At 35.4% G+C, this 26,858-nt stretch overlaps 1 protein-coding gene across 1 annotated transcript in view; it reads right to left on the bottom strand.

Moving 5' to 3' along the window:
- Positions 1-10,938: 10,938 nt before the first annotated feature.
- Positions 10,939-26,858, bottom strand: part of SLC15A4 (solute carrier family 15 member 4) — a 43,951-nt gene continuing 28,031 nt past the window's right edge. The window contains exons 6-8 of the mRNA XM_051972615.1: positions 20,487-20,642; positions 17,054-17,212; positions 10,939-11,200 (exon numbers count right to left, since the gene is read on the bottom strand). Coding sequence (XP_051828575.1) covers positions 11,052-11,200; positions 17,054-17,212; positions 20,487-20,642 — 464 coding nt within the window. The 3' untranslated portion in view covers positions 10,939-11,051. The remainder of the gene's footprint in view (positions 11,201-17,053; positions 17,213-20,486; positions 20,643-26,858) is intronic.

Genomic DNA, 26,858 nt, shown 5'->3' with positions numbered 1-26,858 from the left:
TTATACACAGTAACAAAATTATACAATGATCAATTCTGATGGATGTGGCTCTCTTCAATGAGATGATTCAAACCAGTTCCAATTTTTCATTGATGAAGAAAGCCATATATACCTAGAGAGAGGCCTGTGGGAACTGAATGTGGACCATAACATAGCATTTTCACTCTTTCTGTTGTTTGCTTGCACTTTTGTTTTCTTTCTCAGGTTTTTTTTTTTTTTTTCCTTCTTGGATCTGATTTTTCTTGTGCAGCAAGACTATATATATATATATATATAGGATCCTATATTGGATTTAGGGGAGGGGCTGGGGGAAAGGAGGGGAAAATTTGGAACAGAAGATTTTGCAAGGCTCAATGTTGAAAAATTACCATGCATGTTTTGTAAATAAAAAGCTATAACAATTTAAAAAAAAAAACTTCTTCCCCAAAATTTTCAGATGAGTTTTGTTCTTGACCAATACTTCCACACTCTTAAAGTCTTTCCTACACTTCTATATTATTCTTCTATAACCTCCATGCTATTTTCAACTTTTCATTCACACTCACTCCATGTACCCAATCAGGTGCTGTATTATCATTACAATTTCACAAAATGAATTTATCAATTTCTTCTTGGTTTAGACTCCATCCCCATCATCACCATGATCATCCCATCCCCTCACCCCCTCACTCCCAATTCCCCAGGATAAGCTCATCACCAGGTAACTCATAATCATGGAAATTGCTTCAGCTTTGGAACTAATAACTCATCAGTTACTACTTCTAACTTCTTCTAAGGGTACTTCCCTTTATAGAGAGCACAGAATTTCTGCTATCTGCTTGGTTTCTGTTCTTTCTTCATCATCATGCTTCCCTGGGTACTCTCACATCCCCTCTCTTTTCAGCTTCCCTTTGTATACTGCCTTTCCTTTTAGATTTTGTTTCTTCAGAGCAGAGATTGACTTTTTTTTCCTTATTTCTATCCCCAGCACTTAACACAGCACCGGGCACACTGTAGGCAATCAATACTTATTGTACAACTTATGTTGTTCAATCATTTTCAGTCGTGTCTGACTCTTCTTGGCCCCAGCCCCTTTTGATAAGGGTACTCCATGCTAGGTGGTCCTGAGCCAAGTCTCCATGTCCCACAGATGATTCCACCATTTTTTAGAGAGATTTGGAGAGTGTCTTTGCATTATTTCTTCTGACTTTCAAGTGAACACTTGCCTTGCATGAGTTCTCTGTAAAATAATCATTTAAAGAAAAATGTTTGGCATTTGAATAAGGTCAGCCCATTGGAGTTGTGTTCTCTCTCTGCAGCAGAGTTTGAATGATTTGCAGTTCAGCTCAAGAAAGAACCTCAGTGTCCAGTACTTTATCTTACCAGATGAGCTTCAGAATCCTCCTGACAATTCAAATGGAAGCAATTCAATTTTCTGGCATGGCACTGGTATTCTATCCAGGTTTCACAGGTAAATGAGGTCAGCATAAGGGCTCTGTAGATAATCAGTTTGATAGGCAGTCTAATTTAATTTCTTCTCTCCCACACTTTCCTTAAGACCCTCCAAAACACTGAGCTAGCTTTGGCAATGTGTGCATCAACTTCACTATCCATCTGTCCATCCCATTACCTTGGAATAAGTGAATGGTAGTTATCTGACTCACTCTATCTTCCAATCACTGGAAACGAGCGGCAAGACAAAATCAAACAAAAGCAGCAGCTCAGGATGCACTAAATGATCTTGGCTTCTTCAGCATCAGACCAAGCTCTAAGCATTCCATGGCACCTTCGGCCGACTTTATGGACATTTCAACAAATTGTTCTCATCTACCCATTCCTCTAGGTCCTGCCCAGCTTCTTAAACTGTGGTTAACAACTCCATATGAGTTCTTGTAACAATGCGGGGTTGTGAAATTTTGACTTCTTACCAGTAAAGAGTTGATTTGTACACCCATTTTATACATCTATATCCAGAGTCCTTTAAGAATTTCTTAGGCAAAAAGAAGTTGCTAATGGAAAAAGATTAAGAAGCCTGATTTAGTGGAAATCTTCACATGCTTGGGGTAAACATCCCACTAATTCACTGATGGGTTTGAGACGCCTTGGGTATCCTCAATCCAAGTTAGACCATGTACCAGTTTACTAGAGTGTGGCCCCTGAGCAAGCTATAACTTCTTGGAGTGAGAGCTGGGGGACAGGTGTTCAGTAAAGGTGGATGAACAGTCCTCACACCAAAAAAAAAAAAAAAAAAAATGTATATGCAGGCTTTCCTCCTTTGCTTAGATTCTTTCTTCACCCTTTCTTACTAGTCTCCCATTCTAATATCTCCCCATTCCAATCCATACTCCACAATTTCATAGCTGCCAAAGAAATTCAATATCTAAGATTGACCTTATTCTCCTACTTAATGAATTCCAGGGACTCCCTATCAAGTCCAAAATAAAATATAATAGGTAACAATTATAGTGCAAGTCAAGATTGTTCCTATCTTTATTTGGTGCTCACAGGAATTCTGTGAGGTAATTGTTATTCCCTCTATTTCACTGGTGAGCCAACTGAGGTTCACTAAGATTAACTGGCTTACTATAGTTAAAGGAACTGAACTCTGACCTTCTTGAATCCAAGTTCATTGCTTTATTCACTGTACTATTTGAATGTTTCTAAATACCATTTCAATCTTATGTCATTTTTATTTATATTTTGTGTTTTACAACATCATTATTAGTACAGCAATGCATTGTAATTTATGAATAAATAAATATACACATAGTGTTGGTATTCGAATGACTTTTTATTGACAGGAATGCATCATCCAAAAAATTCAATCAAATCAATCCTCCTACTCACTAAACTTTGGTGACTCCATACTACTTCCAGGAGCACATACAAAATGCTCTGTTTAGCATTCAAAACTCTTAACATGTCCCTTCTTACTTTTTCAGTTTTCTTCCACCTTACTCCCTAACACATACTCTCTGGACATTTTCTGGCCTTTCTCCATGCCTGGAATGCTGTACCGCCTCTTCTCCAAATGCCAACCTCAGCCCCATTCGCTGACACACACTCTTCCTTTAAGTTCCAACCTTCTGCAAGGAACCTTTCCTAATCCTAGCTAGTTCTAGTAACTTCTTTCTATCAATTATTTCCTATTTATCCTACATAGTCTCTTTTTGTATATATTTGTTTGCATGCAATCTCCCTCATTAAATTGTAAGCTCTCTGAGGAGAGGGACTGTTTTGGTCTCTTTTTTTAATCCTCAGTGTTTAAACACATTGCCTGGCATTTAATAAATGTCTATTAATTGACTCCTGTAGACTATCTATTCATGTTTTTTGATTATGATTCCACTGATGAAAGCATTTTTCTTCTAATAAATATGTATCATTTCTTTACAGATACCCAATTTTAACTCATTTCTTCTTCTGGTGGAAGACTTTTCTCCCATGAGTTTTATGGTAGAAGCCTTAGATGCACATATAATGAACATTTGTATGCATAGTTAATATTTTCTCTAATATCACTAGTACCATTCCATCTATTTGTGCTGTGACACTTACATAATAATATTAAACATTTTCCATAAAGCACGTGACAGCATGAAGCATTCTCTTCAGGATAACCCTGTGAGGTAAAGATTGCAATCATAATTCTCATACTACAAATGAGGAAACTGAGGCTGCAAAGACAAAGTAACCTATTCCAGATCACACAGCCAAGAAATGTTGAAAGATAAATTCAGCACCATGGTAAATTGAATTCATTCTGTCATTTTGAATCTACTTAAAATTTTCTAGATTAACTGTGTTTTCTGTAAACTAAACTTGTCTGGATTCTGCTTTTCTATTTATTCTATGGCTTTTTCTTTTGCATTTTAATGAAAGTCTTTTTATTGAGCCTCTTTGTATTTGGTGTTAAAGTTATAAAGATTGCTTTTTTTTTCTTTCTAGTCATTCTCATATTAAAAAATAGGACTTTTTCTTTTCATTATTTCTATTATTGATCCAAACTTAACTAAAATATCTTCACTCAAACTTTTTCTTTAAAGAATTCTAATTTTCCCCCAATTCTCTGAAACTGTATTTTCAAATACTTACCTTTGGGGCTGAAAAGCATGTTTTGTTATTGAAGATTTCCTTGAAGTGACTATCTCCCCATCAACTTGGTGGAGTCTGTTTGCTTCTGAAACACAGCCAATCAATTGTCAAGTCTTCCATCTGTCCCTTTCTCTCTACTTACATAGGCACTTGAGATGCTCTTTACCTCTTGCCTGGACAACTGCAATTGGTCTCACTGCCTCAAGTATCTCTCCTTCATATGGCTTCCAAATGGATATCCCTAAAGTACAAGTTTATGTGACTCTCTTGTTCCCTTCTGTCTCTATGATTAAAACATAAATCCTCCATTTGGCATCTGAAACCCTTCCATATCTGGCTTCAGTTCAGTTCACTTTTCCAGGTTCAGTGCATGGTATTTGGCTGCTTGCATTCTTCACTGTAGCTAAACAAATGCTTGCCATTCCCCAGATACAACACTCCCTTGTTCCATTTCTGTCATTTCCACAGGCTGTCTGGCCTCTATGGCTGGGATAAACTTCCAGGTCATCACTACATTTAGAGTCATCCAGTTTCTTTTAAGATTCAGCTCAGGTACTTCCTCATCTTATATGATGTCTCTCTTGACTCTCTCACCACGGGGATATGTGTGTATGTGTATTTATATATGTTTATGTATCGATGTGTATGTTATGCATATACATGAATCTACATAGATACATGAACACACATATATGGTATATAATTATTTTAAATAATGTCTGGTGCTAAGATAGCAGAGTTAAGGAAGGAAGCCTCTGAAGGCCTCCCAAATTTCCCTCCCAACAACTAGAAAGCCACCCCCAGAAATGGTCTAAAAGAAGGAAAGCAGCCTACCAGTCCAACAGGAAAGTTCTGTCTCACTGGGCTAGGAAATAAGGGAGGTTTAAGAGCAACAGCAGCCAGTAGCACAGCAAGGGGCATGCAGCAAAGGTCCTATCTCAGTGACCCCACCTCCAGCAGAAGCCACCAGGGAGGCCTTGACTCCATTGCTTGAACAATAGCAAAGCACTGCCTCAGGGTTGGCCAAGAGTAAGATTCAAGACCTAGGGCCTTCCAGCAGAGAGATCCTGTCTCCATAACAGCCCAGCAGCAGGACCACCCCACCCCACGCCATCCATCTCCAACTCCAGGCAGACCAGCAATCAGAAAAGCTCTATCATAATAGCAATTTAGTAAAAAGACCCCATCCCTGGGGCAGGCCAGCAGCTAAAACCCACACCCAGGAGAGGCCAACAGGAAAGCCCCATCTCTCAATATAAGTCAGAAGAGAAGTCTACCATCCAGTGAACACAAAGCCTTGAAGTCCAGTGAAAACCAGCAGTAAAACTCTGAGCCTAGCACAAAAAGCTTAGAGCAGTGCAGGACCAGAATCCAACTCTCACATAAAAACCCTAAATTACAAAAAAAAAAAAAAAAAAAAGGCAGAAAAAATTAGCAAAAAGCAAAAAAAAAAAAAAAATTAACTATAGAAAACTACTACAGTGATAGGGGAAATCAAGGCATAAATTTAAAAGAGGACAATAGTGTCAAAAAGGCTTCATTCGTAACCTCAAAGAAAAATGTAGAAAGATCCCTAGAGAGTGAGAACAAACAGAATTCAAAGGAGACCACAGGACATATTAGAAAAAGTCACAAGACTGGGGGATAAAAAATTGAAGAAAATATAAGATATCTAAAAAAAAAAAAATGAATGATTAAATGAGCTAATATCACAAATTAATATTGAATAAAATATCAGCAAAGAGGTTACACAACATATTCAAAAAAATTAGTATACATTATGGACTAGATAGGATTTATACCAGGAATACAAAATTGACTCAATATTAGGAAAATCACAAAGCTAACTGACATTAATAATAAAAACAAAAATCACTTGACTACACTGAGGTGCCAAAAATCCTGAAAAGGCAGGTACTAGGGGTACATGGTGGGAGCAAAGTAGGGTCATATTCTAGAAAAATCATTTCTCTCTAGACCACTTTCCTTATTTTTAAAATGTAAGACTGTTCATCTAAAATGGTTTTGAGGCCCTTTTCAGTTTCCCTCTTCAAACACCATAAAGCACTATTTAAATGGGAACTAAGTATTTGTCATAATTCCTGCTTCAAAGCTAAGAACTCCCAGTTCCTCCCAATAAATTCCTGTGTGGTCTCTAAGGGAGGCCTCTAGTCCTCCACTCATTTGCAGGGCAGGTGCTGTTTGTACCTTTTCTAGCTTAGATTACCAATTATGCCTACTACGTTAGGTATGCTAGCTAAGTGGGGGGTGGAGGGAGAATGTCCATAACAAAAATGAATAAAAATGCACCAGAGAGAATGAAACAATGCTGAATGCCAAGGTCCTAAGACAATTACTCACCTACCACAGAGGGGACTCCACAGAAACTTCTTTCCAAAATCTTATCAATATAATTTTAAAACATCCAATAGAGTCTACTTGGAAGATATCTCATCAGCCATCTAGCCTAACTCCCTCAATTCTATCTACAAGGAAGATGAAACCCAGAGAAAAAATAACTTGGCCAGGATCAAACCAATAGCAAGTACAAAAGCAAAGATTTAGTGACCTGAGTGCTGGCCTTGGAATCAGGATTTACAGCCCACTTTCACAAGCTCTGTGGCCATCAGTAATTTACAAAAGTAAAAATTACATAAGTAAAACGGGATTCTAATAACTGCAGTGCTTGCTTCGTGAGATTGTAATGAGGATTATATGAAAATATATATGAAGTTCTTTGAAAACCTTAAAGGGAAAGATACATGTCAGTTATCATTATTACTGCTATTATTGTACCACCTACAATGACATCAATAAGGTGAAAAACTTTTTTCCTCTGTGCAAATGAGAAAATTCTAATTAAAGTTTAGGCATAAGAGACTATGAAGTTTAGTAGATGGTTTGTAGATGTAGTGATCATGATGCTTGAAGTGAATTTGAGTCTTGCTCTAGATATCACAATTTGGAACTGTGGTTAGCTCCCATGGGACAATATTTTTCCTTTAGTTCCCAAAACAGCTCAGTTGCCCTGGCCTATTTATGATTAAATCCTATCCATGTCCTTGGACATGGGAGATACCCATATAAAGATAAGAAATTAAGACCAGTATTTTTTAGTTCATTTTTAAGGAATTGGTAGTTCCTCATTCCTGATAGTAAATATAGGAAATATTTGAGCAAATAGTAAAGGTAATAATTTGATTTAGAAGGCAGTGACATAAAATGATAAGGAAAAAATCTTGAATCTTAAGTTAAAGACTTGTATTTGAATTCTGGCTTTACAGCTACCTATGTGACTGGACAAGTCATTAAATCTCTTAGCACCACAGACACAGAGCTAAAAGGAACATGGTTTAACTGGTTGAATCTTTTCATTTAATATATGAGGAAACTGGGGCCCAAGGAGACTAATTGATTTATCCAAAGCCAAGAAGTCATATCAGAGGTAGCATTTGAATCCAGACTTTCTGACATCAGAGCTGATAATGCTTCTCCTGTATTATGTGGTCATTCTCCATTCCCATAGAAGGGGCTCAGTTTCCCTTTCTATGAAATAAGATTTAAGACAAAAATAACCTCTCAAGGCCCTTTCCAGTTTAAAATCCTACGATCTGAGCAGTTTCCTTCATTTTCTTTACTGGATTATTATAGTATATTTGGAGAGTTATTGGAGTGAAAGAGGGGCGAAGAGGCACACAAGAAGAAGCAGAGTAGTCATTAGGACACAATATATTTTAAAAAATAAATCAATAAATGAAACCTTTAAGTAGAAAAACAAATCCTACTTGGAAGGAACGGTAATGTGAAATGACAAATAAGTAGTTCATACTATACCTTTGCAGGTACGCTTCCACTTTGGTCAGATGGAAAAGAAAAGTGAGTAAATGTCCTTATTGATCCTTATTCAGTGGAGGGCAAGGATGCTTACAGGATGAAGACATTGACAAGGGAACAGTTGGAGCTTGATGGTACAACAGTTAGAGCACTGGATCTGGAGTCAAGAAGACTTGAGTTCAAATCTGGCCTGATATTTACTAGCTATGTGGCCTTGCATAACATTTAACTTGTTTGCCCGAGTTTACTCAATGAGGATATCTTTTAATCTATGTTTCCATCTGTAAAATGGGCTAATAGCACCTACCTTACAGGGTTGCTGTGAAGATCAAATGCAACATTTGTAAATTGTTTAATATAATGCCTGGCACACAATAGCTTAATAGATGCTTTTTCCTTTGTCTAGTAGGAGATAAGTTTAAGGTCTCAAGACAGGAGAACTGAGCACTGAACAAGACTGAAATGCATGTGAGAAATACTTCTTTTCAGGAACAAGGCCCCCAGGCCATAAATAGCAACCCTGTACTGTTTATGATTAATTTGGGGAGAAAGTGTCACTAGCATCAATTATACGCATGGATCTGTGTCCTGGGGTAGATATACCTCAATCATTTTAAGATGCTCAGGACAAAGATCCTCATTTGCAGAGAAACAAGCCCAATTCCATTTTAGGAAGGAGGAAAAAGGAAAGGTGAATATCAACAGAGGTGACTTCTTCCATGTGCAGTCTTTTGTATACATATATTCTTCTATTAATTTAATTAGCAACCCTATTAGGAAGGGGAAAGGAGAGAACTACCATGATTTACTACCTGCTTATCATTTCTTTTTTTTTTTTTTAATTTTATTTTATTTAATAATAACTTTATATTGACAGAATCCATGCCAGGGTAATATTTTACAACATTATCCCTTGCACTCACTTATGTTTCAATTTTTCCCCTCCCTCCCTCCACCTCCTCCCCAAGATGGCAAGCAATCCTATATATGTTAGATATGTTCCTGCTTATCATTTCAAAAAACCAATTAATACCACTACCATTAGCCCCAAATTCATTTGATTGCTATCTCTTCCTCTTTAATCAAATATTTCAATTGTCAAAAAAAGAAAATATTGAGTTAAAACAAAGAGATTAGCAACAATGTAGAATATGTTAAAAGTTAGATCTGCATTATACACTTCAACAACAATACTATATGAGGATCAATTCTGATGGAAGTGGTTCTCTTCAACAATTAGAGGATCCAATTCAGTTCCAATTGATCAGTAATGAACAGAACCAGCTACTCTCAGCAAAAGAACACTGGGAAATGAGTGTGGACCACAACATAGCATTTACACTCTGTTTTTGTCTGCTTGCATTTTTGTTTTCCTTCTCAGGTTATTTTTACCTTATTTCTAAGTCCGATTTTTCTTGTGCAGCAAAACAATTGTATGGATATGTATACACTATTGTGTTTAATATATCCTTTAACATATTTAACATGTATTGGTCTACCTGCCATGGGGGGGGGGGGGGCGGGGGAGAAGGAGGGGAAAAGTTGAAACAGAAGGTTTTGCAAGGTAAAAATTATCCATGCATCTATCTTGAAAGTAAAAAGCTATTTTTTAAAAAAGCCATAATTAAAAAAAAAAGTTAGATCTGACCTTTGTCTGGAAAGACAATGAAAATTTGGGAAGGATTTAACATTGACAAAACTAAGGACTTGTCAAATAAATTTTTCTGCTGACTGAGGGACGGATTAAGTGAGGGAAAAACTAAAGGGATAAGAAGAGGGTGGATATTGGGAATGGAGAGAAAATGAGATATCAAATAAAATAGTGTTCCACATATGGACACAGATCACTGTGGATAGGAGAACAAAATTTTTATCTGCTTAACTTCAAGATTTGCAAAGTTGAAAAATTATCAGGTCTCCCACAGGATTAAAATTTTACTGATGAATTAGGGCTGGGTGGGGATGGAGGATATTTTTTTAGTTTCAAATGCCCAAGGCCAAGGCATGCATTGATACACTCCCTACTGTGATTGTCTATATTCCTACCTCCATGCGGTTCTATCAGTTCTGCTGCTCAGTGCTGGTGAAGTCAAGTCTGGCCTGTTGGAATTAACAATACAGGTTAATGTAAAATTGCTCTATGACTAGACAATCTGTATCTTAGAGCTATTGAGCATTACAATTTATCTAAAAATTCATTTTGCTGCTAAGTGAAATGAGCAGAACCAAGAGATCATTGTACACTGTGATATGAGATTGTATGATGATCAATTCTGATGGACTTTCTTCAACAGTGAGATGATTAGGGCCAATTCCAATGACCTTGTGATGAAGGCAACCATCTATACTCAGAGAGAGGAGGTAAGAACTGAGAGTGATTCACAACAGAGCATTTTCACTCTTTTTGTTGTTTTTTGCTTGCATTTTATTTTTCTCACTTTCTTCCTGTTTGATTTAATTTTTCTTGTGCAGCAAGATAATTGTATAAATATGTATGCATATATTAGATTTAATATTTCTACCATGTTTAACATATATTGGATTACTTGCCATCTAAGAGAAGGAGGTGTGGGAAGGGGAGGGAAAATTTGAACACAGGTTTGCAAGGGTTAATGTTGAAAAATTATCCATGCATATGTTTTGAAAATAAAAAGCTTTAAAAAAAAAAAAAGTCATCTTGCTAGGCCAATCATACTGAGATACTTAAATATCCTGAAATCAGTAACAATTTTATTCTGTCTAAAAAAAAAAAAGATTCGGATTAAGATACAAAAGTAATCTGCAGGGTATTGTGGCATTCATATAAACTAAATATAAAGATATAAACTTAAACTAAATATTTTCAGTGGACTAATAATGATGGAAGAGGGAGGAAAGGGTCAGACACAGTAAGACTTTTCAAAGTACTTACTTTAAACTTGCTGAATAACGTATACATTTACCAAAGAAACCTGCAAAGGGCTCCAGGTGTAAGGATATGAATGAAAGCATTTCCTAGTGCACCAGAAAAGAAACTACAACAGACAAAGGTAGAATAAATTGTTGTGCATTTAATGGCGCTTCTTGTCCAATCCATAGCTTGGCAGTATAATAAAAATCCGCAAGGTCATGGTTGTTTCATTGTGTACACAGGTCAGGGAACATCAGGACTTGCCATTGACGAGCATTCCATTGGCCCGAGATCGTTGGCGGTCATATTTCACAGAGACAATCAGGAAAAGCAGGAGGGTCACTCCTTGGATAGCAGCCAGCAGGAAAAAGTAATAGTTCAGGTAGCAGCCATTAATGTTCCCTAGAGAAAGAGCAGACTGGGTTGGCTGATTGCAGCAGGCTTCACACAAAAGGTGACTGACTCTATGCCTAAACTAGGAGACTCTTGAGTTTCCTAATGACAAGCTCTTGTTGCCTTTCTCCTTATCCTTGGCACTCAACATAGCACCTGATCCAGAGTAAGCTCTTAATAAATGTTGGTATATTGACTAATTTATAAAGAGTCATTTCAGTGACATTTCAGAAATGTCACAAATTAGACTTTATAAGAAAAACAATTAACATGACAGAATAGGTAACTAATAAAGCTTACTTACAGTTTATTAAATAAACAAACTTATAAGTCATTTTTTAAAAAAAACATTTAATTACAGCACCAAATTAACCAAAGATTAGTTTTAATAACCATATTTAATAAAATGCTGCTACCACAACAGGTAAAAAAATAAAATAAAATTTATGAAGGACAAGCTTTCATAATGGTCATTTATGAATTTTATGCATTTATCATGGCCCTTTCATTAAAACACTACTTTGGTTCTTCACAGCAATGTGAAAGTAACCCTATAATTGCTAACTGTATGCCCTTGCAACAAAGATTTTAGATGGTCCTAGGAAATGCTTCAAGAATGGTCACTATAGTCAGCTGAGAGAAACTGCCCACTAGCTTGGCTGCAGGATGATGATTTCTTTCTAAACTTGTTGCTAATGACAGTGTATGTTTTGAAGTGGGGAATAGGGAACAAAAACTGAAGGAAGAATATGTTCCATAGGATTTAAAATGAAGGGAGGAGGGGAAAAAATGTTCCTTTTCATAAGGCAACCACTCTTTTCCAAAAGACTTCAATACACATAATGGGAGGGGAAAAAAAATACTCATACTCAGTTAATAAAAGCCACAAATGACAAATCTATTACATGAAGGTACAGCAATCTGTCATATCTCACTTTCTGAGAATGAATCTACTTAAAAGGCCTAAATCTCCTATCATCTTGCTGGCTTATTACTATTGAAAAACAATATAATACAATGGAAAGAATGCTAAACCTGAGGTTAGAAAACCTATATTAAAACCCTGTATGATCTTGGATAAGTATTAATAACTCTGGGTCTGTTTCATCAGCTGTAAAATGGATCTCAAAAGATCTCTAAAGTTCACATAGTGGTAAATTTCTATTGAATGATTCTGCTGAGGAATCAGGTAAAGAAAAAGATCTGAGAGCACTTCCACCTAAATCAATCCTTTCCCAGAACAGTTTTTGCCCTAGTAAGTAAAATAGAAATGTGTCCCAGTGGTAAAGTTCTGAGGGGACTGGAATATTCTTCTAACATAACGTCTCCATTTAAACTTCCATCTAAGGAGAGGGCTCAGCACAAACATCTTAGTTTGCACTGGCTGCTCACCTTGGGAATTTTTCTGACTTCTCCACCAAGGCCAGAGAAATTCATAGCTAGAAAAACCTCATCCTTCTGCCTGATCTTCACATGCTTCATTACTCCTACTCTCTCTTCATGACTGGAGGGCAGAACCTCCATTAAGAAAGGGACTCAGCAAAGGCATCACTTCATTTCCCATGGGGAATCCAGTCCTTCCCTCTATTTTCTATCCCTTTTCAGTTTCTTTTTGTGTTTTCCTCTATTCAATTATAAACTCCTAGAGGGCAGGGATTATCTTTTTCTTTTTTTGTTTGTATCTCCAGTACTTAGCATAATACCTGTCACCTAGTAGGCACTAAATAAAATGTTTATCGGCTATTTAATCAGAAGATAAAGACATCTATGACCAAAGAAGCCAAAGGCAGATAACTGATGTGTTACCCAAATAACTATATCAGGAAAATTATTCTTGTCTTAACTGAGTCCAGGAGAGTCTAGCATAGGATAACTTCCAGTGGTTACTTCTTTGTATAGAGCAAAAGTAGATTTCAATTGAGGGTTGAGAGATAGGAGCACAATATTCAATATCTGGGTATTTTATTTATTACTTGACTAACAATTTGTTTTTAAGAAAAGAAGGGATTATCTTTCTCTTTTTTTGTTTGTATCTATTTAATTTAATAGAAAAGAAACAGAAAATATTTGGTTGCTTCTAATTTTGGAGGTCTAATAAATCACTGAATCAAGGGGTATTTATTAAGTGCCAATTATGTGTCATAAACTAGTATAAAGCATGTATTCATCAGAAGGATTTTACATTCAAATTAAGAAGAAAACAAATACATATAAAGAAACATACAATATAAAGTGAATAAATACAAATATATACAAAGTAGCTAAATGAAAGACAAGGCATTATTACTTGAGAAGATCATGACAGATTTCATACATAGATACAACTTGAATTTCATCCTAAAGAAAGATTCTATGAAGTAAGAAAGAAAAACATGTCAAGCACATGAAGCAATCAGTACAAAGGAAGAGAGAAAAGAGGAGTATTAGTGGTATAAAAAACAGAGAGATGGTCTGTGAAGAGAGTTACTGCCCAATGAGGCTGAATGGGTCGGAGCCAGGAAATATAGGGCTTTAAAAAGCTAAAGAGAGAAGCTTATTCTAGAAACAAGAGGAAGACGCTGGAAATTAGAACTAAGTAAGAGACAAGTGTTTAAAGAAAAGTGTTTTGGCAGCAATATGTAGAATAGTCTAGAAGGGGGAGAGACTTGATGCAAGAAAGTCAATTAAGAAACTGATCCAATAACCTAGACAAGAGGCGATGAGTATTTGAACTAACGTGGAAGAAACTCTGATCTGAAGATCAGGCAGAAAAAAGCAAAATCTGGCAACTAAATGAATGTGTGAGATGAAGGAGAGAGAGTGAGACGAACATGTAATACCAAGGGTAACCTGGAGATCAGAAGAATTGCCGTGCCTTCAAAGGAAATGGCCAAGTTTATAAAAACTAAAGGGTTGCTGGGGGGAAAGACAAGTTTAATTAAAATTACATTAAATACATGTTGTATTTAAGCTATCTCCATATATCTCCCAACCTTCAATCAGTTCATTATTATTAGGTAAATATAAAATATAAATAGTGATGTGAGAACCCTCCTAAGTGCCACCACAAACATGCATGGAAGGTATGCCAGCTATCTATTACCTTTATATACCTCATCACTTATAAAATTGTAATGACCGCGTATTTAAAATCAGCCGGAGTCAGGAATTCAGGTTAAGGGAAAAATCTTCAATATTTATTGAAGTGAAGAGGTGAATAAAGATTGCGATAGCAATATGGACAGTTGTGACAGGAAGTCAGCTAACAGAGAGAGATGTGAGCAAACCGTGGCAAGGCAATCCCAAAAATCTCTCCTTCCCCTTGCTTCTCCACTCCCCTGCCTCCACCCACCAAAATCGTCATTTCCTAAACAACACATCAGGACTTGCACAAAGAGTGGGCGGGGGCCATTCTTTCTCCAAGCTTATATATTCATAGAGTATGGTCCAATTACTATTTAGCCTCATGTGCTTGGGACCTCAGTGCATCAACTCAAGCCTCAGCCCATTACATAAAATATTTTAAAAACAAGAATTCACAAGATACAACAATCAGACAGTATCTAGTGTCATTAAAAAACCCTCAAAGCCAAAAGACAATATCAAGAAAAGTTTATGGAAGAAGTGTCAACTCAGGTACTGGGGAGTGGCTACACCAATGGGTAGGGAACAAAATTTGGTAATCAAAATAAATGATATTAACTTATACTGTAGCTGACTAAACATTTGAGAAATTATAAACGGGTTTTTTTTAGCAAGTTGGATGATGACTGAAGTTAGATTAAATTCAATTATTCAACTTTATAAGGGGCAGTCATGATTAGACAGTAGATTTGTCTACTGAGACAAAAGAGTGGTAAGAAACAACAGCAAAGAATCGCTCCCAAAATAATGTGATCTTAGGTTGCAGGAAGAGAATCAATCAATCATTAAATATTTAATAATATTAAAGCACTGGAAACACTGCAAACTGGAAGGCAGTCATAATAGTTCTGCTATCTTCTGTCCTAGTCAGACCCCATCTAGAAAATTGTGCTCAATTCTAGACAACCACATTTCAGAAAGAATATTGCTAAGCTTGAAAGTCCTCCAAAAGAGCAATTTGGAATTATGTCCAAAAGGCTATTAAATTGTATACCCTTTGATCCAGTAGTCTCACCACTGGGCCTGTATCCCAAAGAGATCATTTAAAAAAAAAAAAAAAAAAAGGAAAAAGATCCCCATGTGTAAAAATGTTTGTAGCCCTTTTTATCGTGGCAAGGAACTAGAAATTGAATGCTCATCAGTTGAAGAATGGCTGAATAAGTTATAGTATATGAATGTAATGGAATATTATTTTTCCATAAGAAACTATCAGCAGGATGATTTCAGGAAGACCTAGAAAGATTCACATGAACTGAAGCTAAGTGAAGTGAGCAGAACCAAGAGAACATCGTATACAGCAACAAGATCCTGACGGTTGTGGCAATTCCATGTAATTCAATGGCAATTCCAATAGACTTTTGATGGAGAGAGCAATCTGCATCCAGAAAGAGAACTATGGGGACCAAATGTGGTTCACAATATAGTATTTTCACCTTTTTTGTTGTTATTTACTTGCTTTTTTTTTTCTTTCTCCCTTTTCCCCCTTTTTAATCTAATTTTTCTTGTGCAGCATTATAAATGTGGAAATATGTATAAAAGAATTGCTCTTGTTTAACGTATGGGATTACTTGATGTCTAGGGGAGAAAGGTGGGGTAAAGGGAGGGAGGAAAATGTGGAACATAAGGCTTTGCAAGGGTGAATGCTGAAAACTATCTTTGCATGTATTTTGAAAAACAAAGTCATTATAATAGAAAGAAAAAGAAAAAAAGATAAACAAAGTCCTGAAGGCAATGAGAATGATAATCATGTCAAAGGAGGATTAGCTGAAGAGACTGGAGAAAAGACTTATGGAAAAGGCATATTTATAGTTATCTGTATTTAAAGGGCTATCACATAGAAAAGGGGTTAAGACTTGTTTTTCTTGGATCCAAAAAGCAAAAATTGGAATACTGAATGAAAATCACAAAGAAGCAAAGTTAGGTCTGATGTAAAAAAAAAAAATAATAATAATAATTAGAGTTATCTCAAAGTAGAATATATTCGGCTGCCTCAGGAGGAAATAGATTCTCACACATTTGAAAACTTCAAGCAAAGGCTACAAAAGACCATTCTGGAGCTATAATGTACCAAAGGCTCTTAGTTAGGTACAAGATGCACTAAATAACTCCTAAATATCTTTTCTACCTCTGGAGTTCTGTGATTCTGCCTAATGAAGGTCAGGGGTCATTGTAAAAATACAAAGTTAAGAGGTATTTTAAGGGTAGACCACCATAGAAACTTAAACTGAATTCTAAAGCTTCTGAATCATCTAAATTCAAATGCATTACAAGATTAAGGTACCCGGTTGTCAAGATACCATTTCATTTTTAAACTATAAAAGTTGCCATTTCTGACAGATAAAAGTACTAGCCATTCTTGGCTTGTAGGTAATTAATAAAACATGTTGATTTACAATTATAAACAACATTATCCATCCTACTTTGCGGTATTAAGTATATCATATGACCAACTAACTTTCTTACTAATACAGGTAAATATTTTAAGTAAACCAGTTTACCTACACAGAAAATATGTAATAAATATATAATGTATAATTATGTAATATGTAATTAAATCTATATTTATATGCTTTATGTCTTTATCCACTACCAATAATCAGTGGGGAAAAGAGCTTCTGGGTATGAAGAAATCAAAGTTCATGATAACTTCTGTGAGGCAAGTCACATTACAAGAAATACTGACTTTTCATTAAGTGCTAGTAACAGATTACTTAAGAGACTTGACCAAAATGTCCTTACCAAAGTCTGTGTGATTACTCATCCAACCAATGCCTTTCACCGATACTAAAGCCAACAATCCTGAGCCAAAAAATGACCCAACTCCAGAGAAAAAAAAGAATAATCCCATTATGGCACTCTGCATAGATTTTGGAGCAGCTGAATATGCAAATTCCAGCCCTGTTTAAAAAAAAAAAATAGAGAAGGAACAAAGAATATAAGCAATAAAATATTGCGTAATAGACACTTAGGAAGTTCAGAAGTTAAAGACATTTTCACTATTAAACCCTACTGCATTATCCTCAAAAGTTCTAAATTGATCAGGATTACATAAAATTTCAGAATTAGAGGGAATCTTAAAGGCCATCAAGTTTAACCCAAATCAAAAAAATAACTCTTAGAACATGACTGACAAAATGTCTAATGGTCAGACCTTTAACAAAGAGGAATGCACTCCCTCTCAAGGTAGCCCCTTACATTTGTGGACAATTCTAAACCATAGGGAATGTTCTAGTCAGTGAGCCTAAACTTACCTTCTTTATAATGTTTATTCGGAGGTACTCTGGAGCCAAGCAGCACTACTCTACTACTTCTTCCTAATGACAGTTCTTCAAATATACTTAAAAGAAAAACATTTTCTCTCCTCTCCTTCATAATAAACATATACAACTACTACAAATGATCCATGAAGATAAGCCATATTTTTTTTTTTTAACTCAGCTTTTTTTTTTTTTTTTTAGTTCCTAAAGCATTCTCTACTTTGGGAATGGAAATAGGCCACCCATCATTCTGGATGTTTTCCCCAGGATTCTCTCATGAGTTTACTGATATTTTCCTATCCTGCAGCACTCTTAACTCAACACAACATTCCAAATATAGTCTGAACAGGATAGAGTAAAGGTGGGTTATCCCCTCTTTATTGCTATGTTTCTTTTCAGGCAGATTAAGAATGCACTGTCTTTTAATGTTTGTTGTTGGAGCTGGGAAATGAACCCAACAATTCTGGAGAGACTTTTGGAACTATGCCCAAAGGGCTATAAAACTGTGTGTATGATCCTTTGATCCAGCAGAATACCTATTAGTTCTATATCCCAAAAAGATCATAAAGGAGGGACAAGGACCCACATGTGCAATAAATGTTTGGAGCAGCTTTTTTTTTTGTAGTGGCAAAGAATTGGAAAATGAGCAGATGGCCATCAATTGGAAAATGGCTAAATATAGCATGAAATGTTATTGTTCTATAAAAAATAATGAACAAGCTGAATTTAGAAAGGCCTGGAAAGATTTACATGATGAACTGATGCTGAGTGAAACAAGCAGAACCAGGAAAACATACACATAAACAGCAAGACTGTATAATGACCAACTATGACAGACTTGGTTCTTCTAAGTGGTTGAGTGATCCAAGGCAATCCCAATAAATTTTGGATGGAAAACGCTATGTCCAGAGAAAGAACTATGAAGACTGAATGTAACTCAACACATGCTATGTTCATGTTTTTTTTTTTTCCTTCTGTTTTTTTTTCTCATTTTTTTTCTTTTGTTCTGATTTTTCCCTCCCAACACGATTAATAAGGAAATGTTAAAAAGAAAATGAATGTACATGTATAACCCCACCCCACCCTCCAAAAAATGTTGTTTTTAATTGTAATTGAGGGGGGGGGAAATGCACTGTCTTTCTTGGTTACCATATCGTTCAATTAACTCAGACTAATCTGAGAATATACCAAAAACCTATAGTCCTGCTACAAACAGCTGTTTAAAGCTCCCCTATCTTATACTTCTAAAGTTTTTTTTTTTTCTTATTTTTGATTCAAGTAGAAAACTTTTAATTTATATCTCTTAAATTTCAACTTCTCAGATTCAGTTCTAGCCCCTGAGCTGGCTGGATCCTTTTGTTACCTAGGACTTGCTTTGTGTCAACTGCAAATTTAATAAACATTAATAATAATCTATATCTCAATGTAAACCATGACCAATTTTGGAGAATCATCACTCCAAATACTCAGTTTTTCTAGACATGGGTTAAGATACAAAAAGTGACCTTTTTATAAAGTTTTCTTCCTTTTTGGTGTGATACAAGCTAATAATAAGTGGATGAGCATGTAATAATGCTGTCATCATACATAATGTTTCAAGAATTGGATGTTTTTAACACTGTACACAGATAAATTATTTCTGAATGTGTATAAGAAATAAAAACCAAGTTTCCCTCTTGATACAGCTTTCCATAATACCCATATTAATATTAGTTCCTTTCCTGGAAATAAATAGGTCACCAATTATTCTACACAGATATGGTGGTAAGGATTATAGATTATGACATATTACTTGTTTTGCAACAGTACATTCACTAGTTCAGAAATACAAATCTACACAAAGATTAAGTTAGAATTAACCATAATATCTTATAATACCTTCAAAAGTAAATATTAAAAATACCATATGAAATTATTCAGAAAAATGAGTAACTGAATGTTATTAAATCAGATTGACTGAAGTCCAACTATCTTTCTCTGGTATTGTTGCTGGGAATGTGAAGAATAAAGCATCCTATAGTGAATCATCAATGAAGATACTATCTAGGAGTATTCTTATACCTTCTTACTAGAGTCAGGATTCAGCTAGAAATTCATTTTTAGAGAGTGCTGAATCCTGACAAACAGAAATTTTCAAAGCCCAATTTCTTGCCCTTTCTTATACCATAGGTAAATTAGGACTATAATCTACAGTAGAGAAAAACAAAGTCAATACTATCACAATTATTTAAAAAACCTCAATGTTTGTTGTTTTGTTTGCTTTGCTAATTAAGAGTCCATCTTCTTCAATAATGAAAATCTTTTCAAACATAATCTCTCTACCTATTCCAAAAGGGAAAAATACCACTCCTAAGACTTATTTGTAGAGCAGCTACAAGTTGACATTAATACAGGTTGGCATTAATCAAGCAGAGTCTGCAAACAAGTGTTGGTAAAGTGTGGTGATTAAATCTGAAAATTTTTTTATTATATATTTATAAGGGAAGCCAGCCATAGGCACATATGGCTGCTGAAGAGTGTATCAAAAGTTAAAATGCTCCCCCAAGAATACCCATTTCAGAGGCATGTTTTCTACTTACATAAAATATTTCCCCCAACATAACTTCATATTTATTTTAAAAGCAAACATTTTAACATTTGATATACTCAGTTAATCAGAAACTATATTCAAAAATAAGAGCAAACTTTAAAATTTAACTTTAAAAATAAGGATATTTCTTTGAATAAAAAGTTATATATATGGAGATCTACCAAATACCAAGAGAATTTATAAATGTTACCTTTAAAGTATAGATTTTGTGGTGACAACAAATAGGTGTATATCAATAGGCCTTAATAGATTTGTAATGAAAAGTACATTGCTGAATCTATAACAATACTTTGAGTCCATCTGCTGAATTTATAATAACACTTACCTGCTATACTTGCAAATATCTCACTCATTCCAATCAACACATACTGTGGAACCTGCCACCATATTGGCAAATCAGCAGCATGGTAAGTGACATTTCCAATTGTCTGATTAATTGTCTTTTCCTTCACAATGTCCAGTCTTTTACTCTCTAAAATTCCTAGAATTAAAAATGTAAAGATTTTTTTGGTTTGTTGTATATAATACTTAGAAGCTGTAGAAATGACTAGTAATCTTTACTTAGACCCTCTCATCTCATACAAGCATTAGATTATATGTCAAAATCATAACAAGTACATATGCAGGACTATTTACACTTCTTAACATATAATACTATTCATTTCGGAATTATTTTCTATCTCTTACACCACTTTTCTCATACTACTTCCTTATTATCATTTTAATTGAAAAATTGTATGGCCAAATAGAAAACACTCTTTCTCCTTACCTATCATTCTATGATGGCCAGGGAAGCAGAGATCCAAAGAAAAGTTATCTTTTTTAAGTTTAAAATGTCAATGGTACTTATTTTGTTAGTGCATCAGAAGATTTATACTTTACTCAATGAAGGAACTTCATAATATAACGTATATCCATGTAGATAAGTCACTATTTAAGAAGGGGTATCTAGTTGAAAATTGATGCTATAAAATAAAGGAAGTAGAGAAAATGGTAAAAGGTAATATAGTTGAGGTTCTTACATTTTAAATAAGTACAGGAATACTAGGACATCAAGAAAGATGTTGTTTGTCCTTCATTCTCAAAGAGAAATGTGACATCAGGGAGGTAATATCATGCTTAAAGAATGAACTGGACTGAATTGAGGAAGAGCTGTGCAAAGTCACCAGCCTCTTTACTCCCTGACTTCTTTCATCACCAAAATATTAAAAGAAAAGAAAAAATTGTCTTAGATATAATGTTGTAAACAGCTGGTACCAAAAGCGAGTTCAGTTCAGACTGGAAAACAGAAGACACTAATTCTTTGGCAACACAGATGCTTCACTAGAAATCCATCAATGTTCCAACCTTGCATCCCCACTATGACTGGGATGAAAACCTGCAAAGTTGATGTCACCAAAGCTGAACTATATTATCTACCGATAGCGACTACATTACTAATTCAGAAAGGAAGACTGCATCTCTTCCATGTCTTTCATTAACTTCTGGTATATACAGATAAGCTTTGTGGCAGACACCAAATTAGACTCTTCGAAGAGAGATGGAACTATTTAAATATACACAATTCCAAGTAATATGTTAGATCTTGTGTGTGTAATATTTGCCTTAGGTCAGTCTTCCAGGTTAAATATCTTACACTAACTATATTAATGACCTAAAATATCTAGAAAATTAAAGATTTTACTTACCCAAATATTTTTAAAGCCTTCAAACATCTGGAGGGCTGTCATGTAGGAAAGAGATTAGACTAGCTCTGCTTAACCCCAGAGGATAAAACTTATCAAAGGCAAATGTACGCTTAATGAAAGGAAAAATTCTTAACCCTTAGAGCTACCAAAAAGCAGAAAGGACCATCTCAAGTAGTAGAGGGTTTCCCATCATCAGAAATTTTCAGTCTTCCCCAGGCTAAATGACCACCTGTGAGGTGAGTTAGGGAAAGGATTCTGGTTTTGGTATGAACAAGTCTAATATGGACTGGATTAGTGGGTATCTGAGATCAAGGTCATTCTGTGAAATATTTCCTCAGTTCTAACCATTAGATACCAGGCATGTTTTTACTATTCAACTTATCATTTTCTCTGAGTTCCTTATGGTGGAACAGTTAACTTCTGTGGAACTAAAAGACTATATCTATAACTCTAATGCACCAGCAACTTATCAAATCTTTTTTCTTTTCACACACACACACACATACACAAACACACACAAAATTAAAACACAATAAAATATACCCACATACCACAAATAAAATTAATTTTAAGCAGAAAGGCATTTTTATAAAAAACACTTTTTTAGGACAAATATATTAGTTAATATTCACATTAATTTTACCACTGACTAGGAATAATGGTTAGGCACAACAAAAGTTTGCACCATTTGATCCACTATCCATATTAAGCGTTCTGTAATGCAGCACAAACAATTCTCAATCTTTCTGGCTTCTTCTCCCTTCTTGGAAGTCTAGTGAAACAAATGGAGCCCTTCTCGGAATGTTTTTATTATAAAAATAATAAAAAAAGAAAACTGTAAATAAAAATACAGAACCTGAACTTAAGAATACTTGATATAGCAGATAAAATGCTGAGCTTGGATTCTCTTAAACCTGTGTTCAAAATTCCACCCCTGACACTTACTCACTATGTGACCCTGGGCAGGTCCCCTCATCTTCTCTGTGCATCAGACAATTCCCTAGAAGTTACTAAGTCAAGAGATCTGAATTAGTGGAGTTTCCAATGCTGACAATATCATAAATCCTTTAAGTATATGCATAAAATGTTCATCTATGTATTGCTATCATAGGCATATGCACTTTTTATTCCAAACTGATGGCAAACACCCTATCAGCAGCACGTCTATGTATAATTCCTTCAAAATAACAGATGATGAAGGACTGGCTAAAATGGACTATCCTTTCATTTTTCATGTCCTTGCATTTTTAGACAGCATTCATTCCTATAATAAAATTCCAAACACAAATATAAGACAAAATAATGGCAGCTGGAAACAGAGTCAAAATGACAGAGACAAGGCAAAGACTCACCTGAACTCTCCCCCAAAATCTCTCCAAAGACCTTTAAAATTATGCTCCCAAACAAACCCTGAAGAAGCAGGACCCACAAAAGGATGGGGTGAAACAATTTTCCAGCACAAGACAACTTACAAGTTTGACAGGAAAGATCTGTTGCACTGGAGTGAGAATGGAATGTGATTTAGTGCAGGCCAAGCCAGCACAGACCAGGCCCCATCAAATCAAATGCAGGCCTTGGAAGCAATGAATCAGCAGCTGTAGTGGCTGCCTCTGGAGTTCTCAGGCCATAAATGATAAGAGAGACGGTCTGATGAGAAGATTACAAAGGTCTCTTTGCTGGCAGTGGCAGCAAAACTGTGTTTTCCCATACTCAGAGACAAGTGGCAGTCCCAAGATGAGAAGGAGTGTGAAGCCACAGTGGAGAGGGAACACCTCTCACAGTTCTATGACAGAAAAGAGATCTGTGATTGCTCACAGACCAGAGCACAGGCCAGGAGAGTGGTAAACACATTTCGTCTTAGATCAGATTACCTTGGAAAAACAGAAAAATGACAGACCCCTAGAAGTATTTCTGTTGTTGTTGTATTTAAGTATTTCTGAATACAACTGCACAAAATCCCTTAAACTTGAAACAGTTTTCCCTCCACCCTGGAAGAAGAACCCCACTTTTGCAAAGAGTTAAAAGCCAAGACATAGGCCAAAGAAATAAGCAAACAACAGAAAATAATTCTGACTAAAGAAAGTTACTATGGTACCCAGGAAGAATAAAAAACTCAGAAAAAGATAGCAAAGTCAGAATTCCTACATCCAAAGCCTCCAAGAAAAATATGAATTAGTATCAGACCATGGAAGAAGTCAAAAGGGATTTTTAAAATTAAGTGAGAGACATAGAGGAAAAATTGGGAAAAGAAAGGAAAGTGATGCAAGAAAGTCATGGGAAAAGGGTCTATGGCTTGATAAAGGAGGCACAAAAAAACACTGAAGAAAATAACACTTTAAAAAAAAAAAAAAGAAAAGAAAAGTAAAGAGGCACAAAAAGCCAATGAGAAGAATGCCTTGAAAAGTATAATTGGCCAAACGGAAGAGGAGGCACAAAAATTCACTGAATGAAAAAACTCAATGAAAAACAGAATTGGCCAAATGGAAAAAGAGGTAAAAGGTCACTGAAGGAAATAATTCTTTAAAAAGTAGAATTGAGTCAGTGGAAGCTAATGATTCTGTAAGACAACAAGAACAAATAAAGCAAAACTAAGAAAAAAGAGAAAAAGAAAAAAACAGAAAAGAAAAAAATAATGGAAAAAAAAAGTAAAATATCTTATTAGAAAAGCAACTGACTTAGAAAACAGATCCAGGAGAGATAATTTAAAAACTATTAGATTTCCTGAAAACCATGCTCAAAAAAAGAACCTACACATCTTTCAGGAAATTATTAAGGAAAAATACCCCGATATTCCAGAATCATAAAGTAAAACAGATATTGGAAGAATCTACCAAACATCTCCTGAAAGAGATCCCAAAATGAAAACTCCCAGAAATATAATGGCCAAATTCCAGGGCTACCAGGTTAAGGAGAAAATACTGCAAGCAATCAGAAAGAAACAATTCAAGTATCGTAGAACCATGGTCAGTATTTACATAATATTTTGCAGTTTCTATACTAAAGGCTCAGAGGGCTTGGAATATGATATTCTGGAAGGCAAAAGAGCTAGGATTACAACCAAGAGTTACCTACATAGAAAAAATGAGTATAATACTTTCACAAGCATTCCTAATATAAAGAACAGAAGTAACTAAAAAATCTGATTTCCAAATATAAAATTCAAGTAGCATTAAAAAAATAAACAGGAAAGGGAAATCATAAGGGACTTAATAAGGTTACACTATTTACATTTCTTTATAGGAAGATGATACTTGCAACTCACAAGAACTTTCTCACTATTAGAGCACTTAAGTGAAATAGAGAGAGAAGAGAGAGAGAGTGAGTGTGTGTGTGTGTGTGTGTGTGTGTCAGCATAAGTTGAATATGATGAAATGATATCTTTAAAAAATAAAATGGGGGTGGGGGTGGGAGAGGGGGAACGGATAGAATACCAACCCTGAAGTCAGGAGGACCTGAGTTCAAGTCTGATTTCAGACACTTAATATTTCCTAGCTGTGTGACCCTGGGCAAGTCATTTAACGCCAATTGCCTCAGCAGAAAATAAATAAATAAGAAATAAAATGGGGCTGACAAAGAAGAATATATTGGAAGAAAGGGAAAGGGAGAGGTAAATTGTCTCACATTAAGGGAGGCAAGAAACTATTACAGTGAAGAGGAAGATGGGCGAAGCAGGGTTACCAATTGACTGCTTGAATTATTATTCTTTCAAAGAGGGAATAACATATACACTCAATTGGACATAGAAATATATCCTACTATGGGAAAACTGGGACACTGATGCATTGTTGGTAGAGTTGTGAATGGATCCAGCCATTCTGGAGAGCAATTTGGAACTATACTCAAAAAGTTATCAAACTGTGCATACCCTTTGATCCAACAGTGTTACTACTGGGCTTATATCCCAAAGAGATATTAAAGAAGGGAAAGGGCCCTGTATGTGCCAAAATGTTTGTGGTAGCCCTTTTCATAGTGGCTAGAAACTGGAAACTGAATGGATGCCCATCAATTGGAGAATGGCTGAATAAATTGTGATATATGAATGTTATGGAATATTATTGTTCTGTAAGGAATGACCAGCAGGATGAATACAGAGAGGCTTAAAGACTTATATGAACTGATGCTAAGTGAAATGAGCAGAACCAGAAGATCATTATACACTTCAACAACAATTCTGATGTAAGTGGCTCTCTTCAGCAATGAGAGGATCCAAATCAGTTCCAATTGATCAGTGATGAACAGAACCAACTACACCCAGCGAAAGAACACTGGGAAATGAGTATGAACCACAACATAGCATTAGTACTTTCTGTTGTTGTTTGCTTGCATTTTTGTTTTTCGTCCCAGGTTATTTTTACCTTCTTTTAAATCCAATTATTCTTGTGCAACAAAATAACTGTATAAATATGTATACATGTACTGTATTTAACATATACTTTAACATGTTTAACATGTATGGGAATGTCTGCCATCTAGGGGAGGGAGTGGAGGACAGGAGGGGAAAAGCTGGAACAGAAGTCTTTACAAGGATCAATGTTGAAAAATTATCCATGCATATGTTTTGTCAATAAAAAGCTATAGTAATAAAAAAAAAAAAAAGAAAGAAATATATCCTACTCTATAGGGCAGTAGGAGGGGAAGGAAATAAGAAAAGTCTGAGGGGAAGCCAGGGAGTGCTCATAGAAGGAAGGGTGGATTAGGGGAAACAATAGAAGCAAAACACTGTTGAGAAAGGACAGGGTGAAAGAAGAGAGAAAAAGAGAACCAGGATAGAGGGAAATACAATTAGCAAGTCTGACCATGAAAAAATTTTTGAAGCAAGCAAGTTTCCCTGATAAAGGCCTCATCTCTCAGATAAGATAGAGAAATGGGTAAAATTTATAACAAGAGACATTCTCCAATTGATGAATAATTTAAAAATATTAATAATCAGTTTTCAGATGAAATTACCAAAATTATCTATAACCATATGAAATAATGTTCTAAATCACTACTAATTGAAGATATACAAA

The sequence above is a fragment of the Antechinus flavipes genome, chromosome 1 (genome assembly GCF_016432865.1).
Source record: "Antechinus flavipes isolate AdamAnt ecotype Samford, QLD, Australia chromosome 1, AdamAnt_v2, whole genome shotgun sequence".
Taxonomy (NCBI): Eukaryota; Metazoa; Chordata; class Mammalia; order Dasyuromorphia; family Dasyuridae; genus Antechinus; species Antechinus flavipes.
The sequence above is the reverse complement of the archived record's forward strand: the minus strand, read 5'-3'. Positions and strand labels throughout refer to the sequence as shown.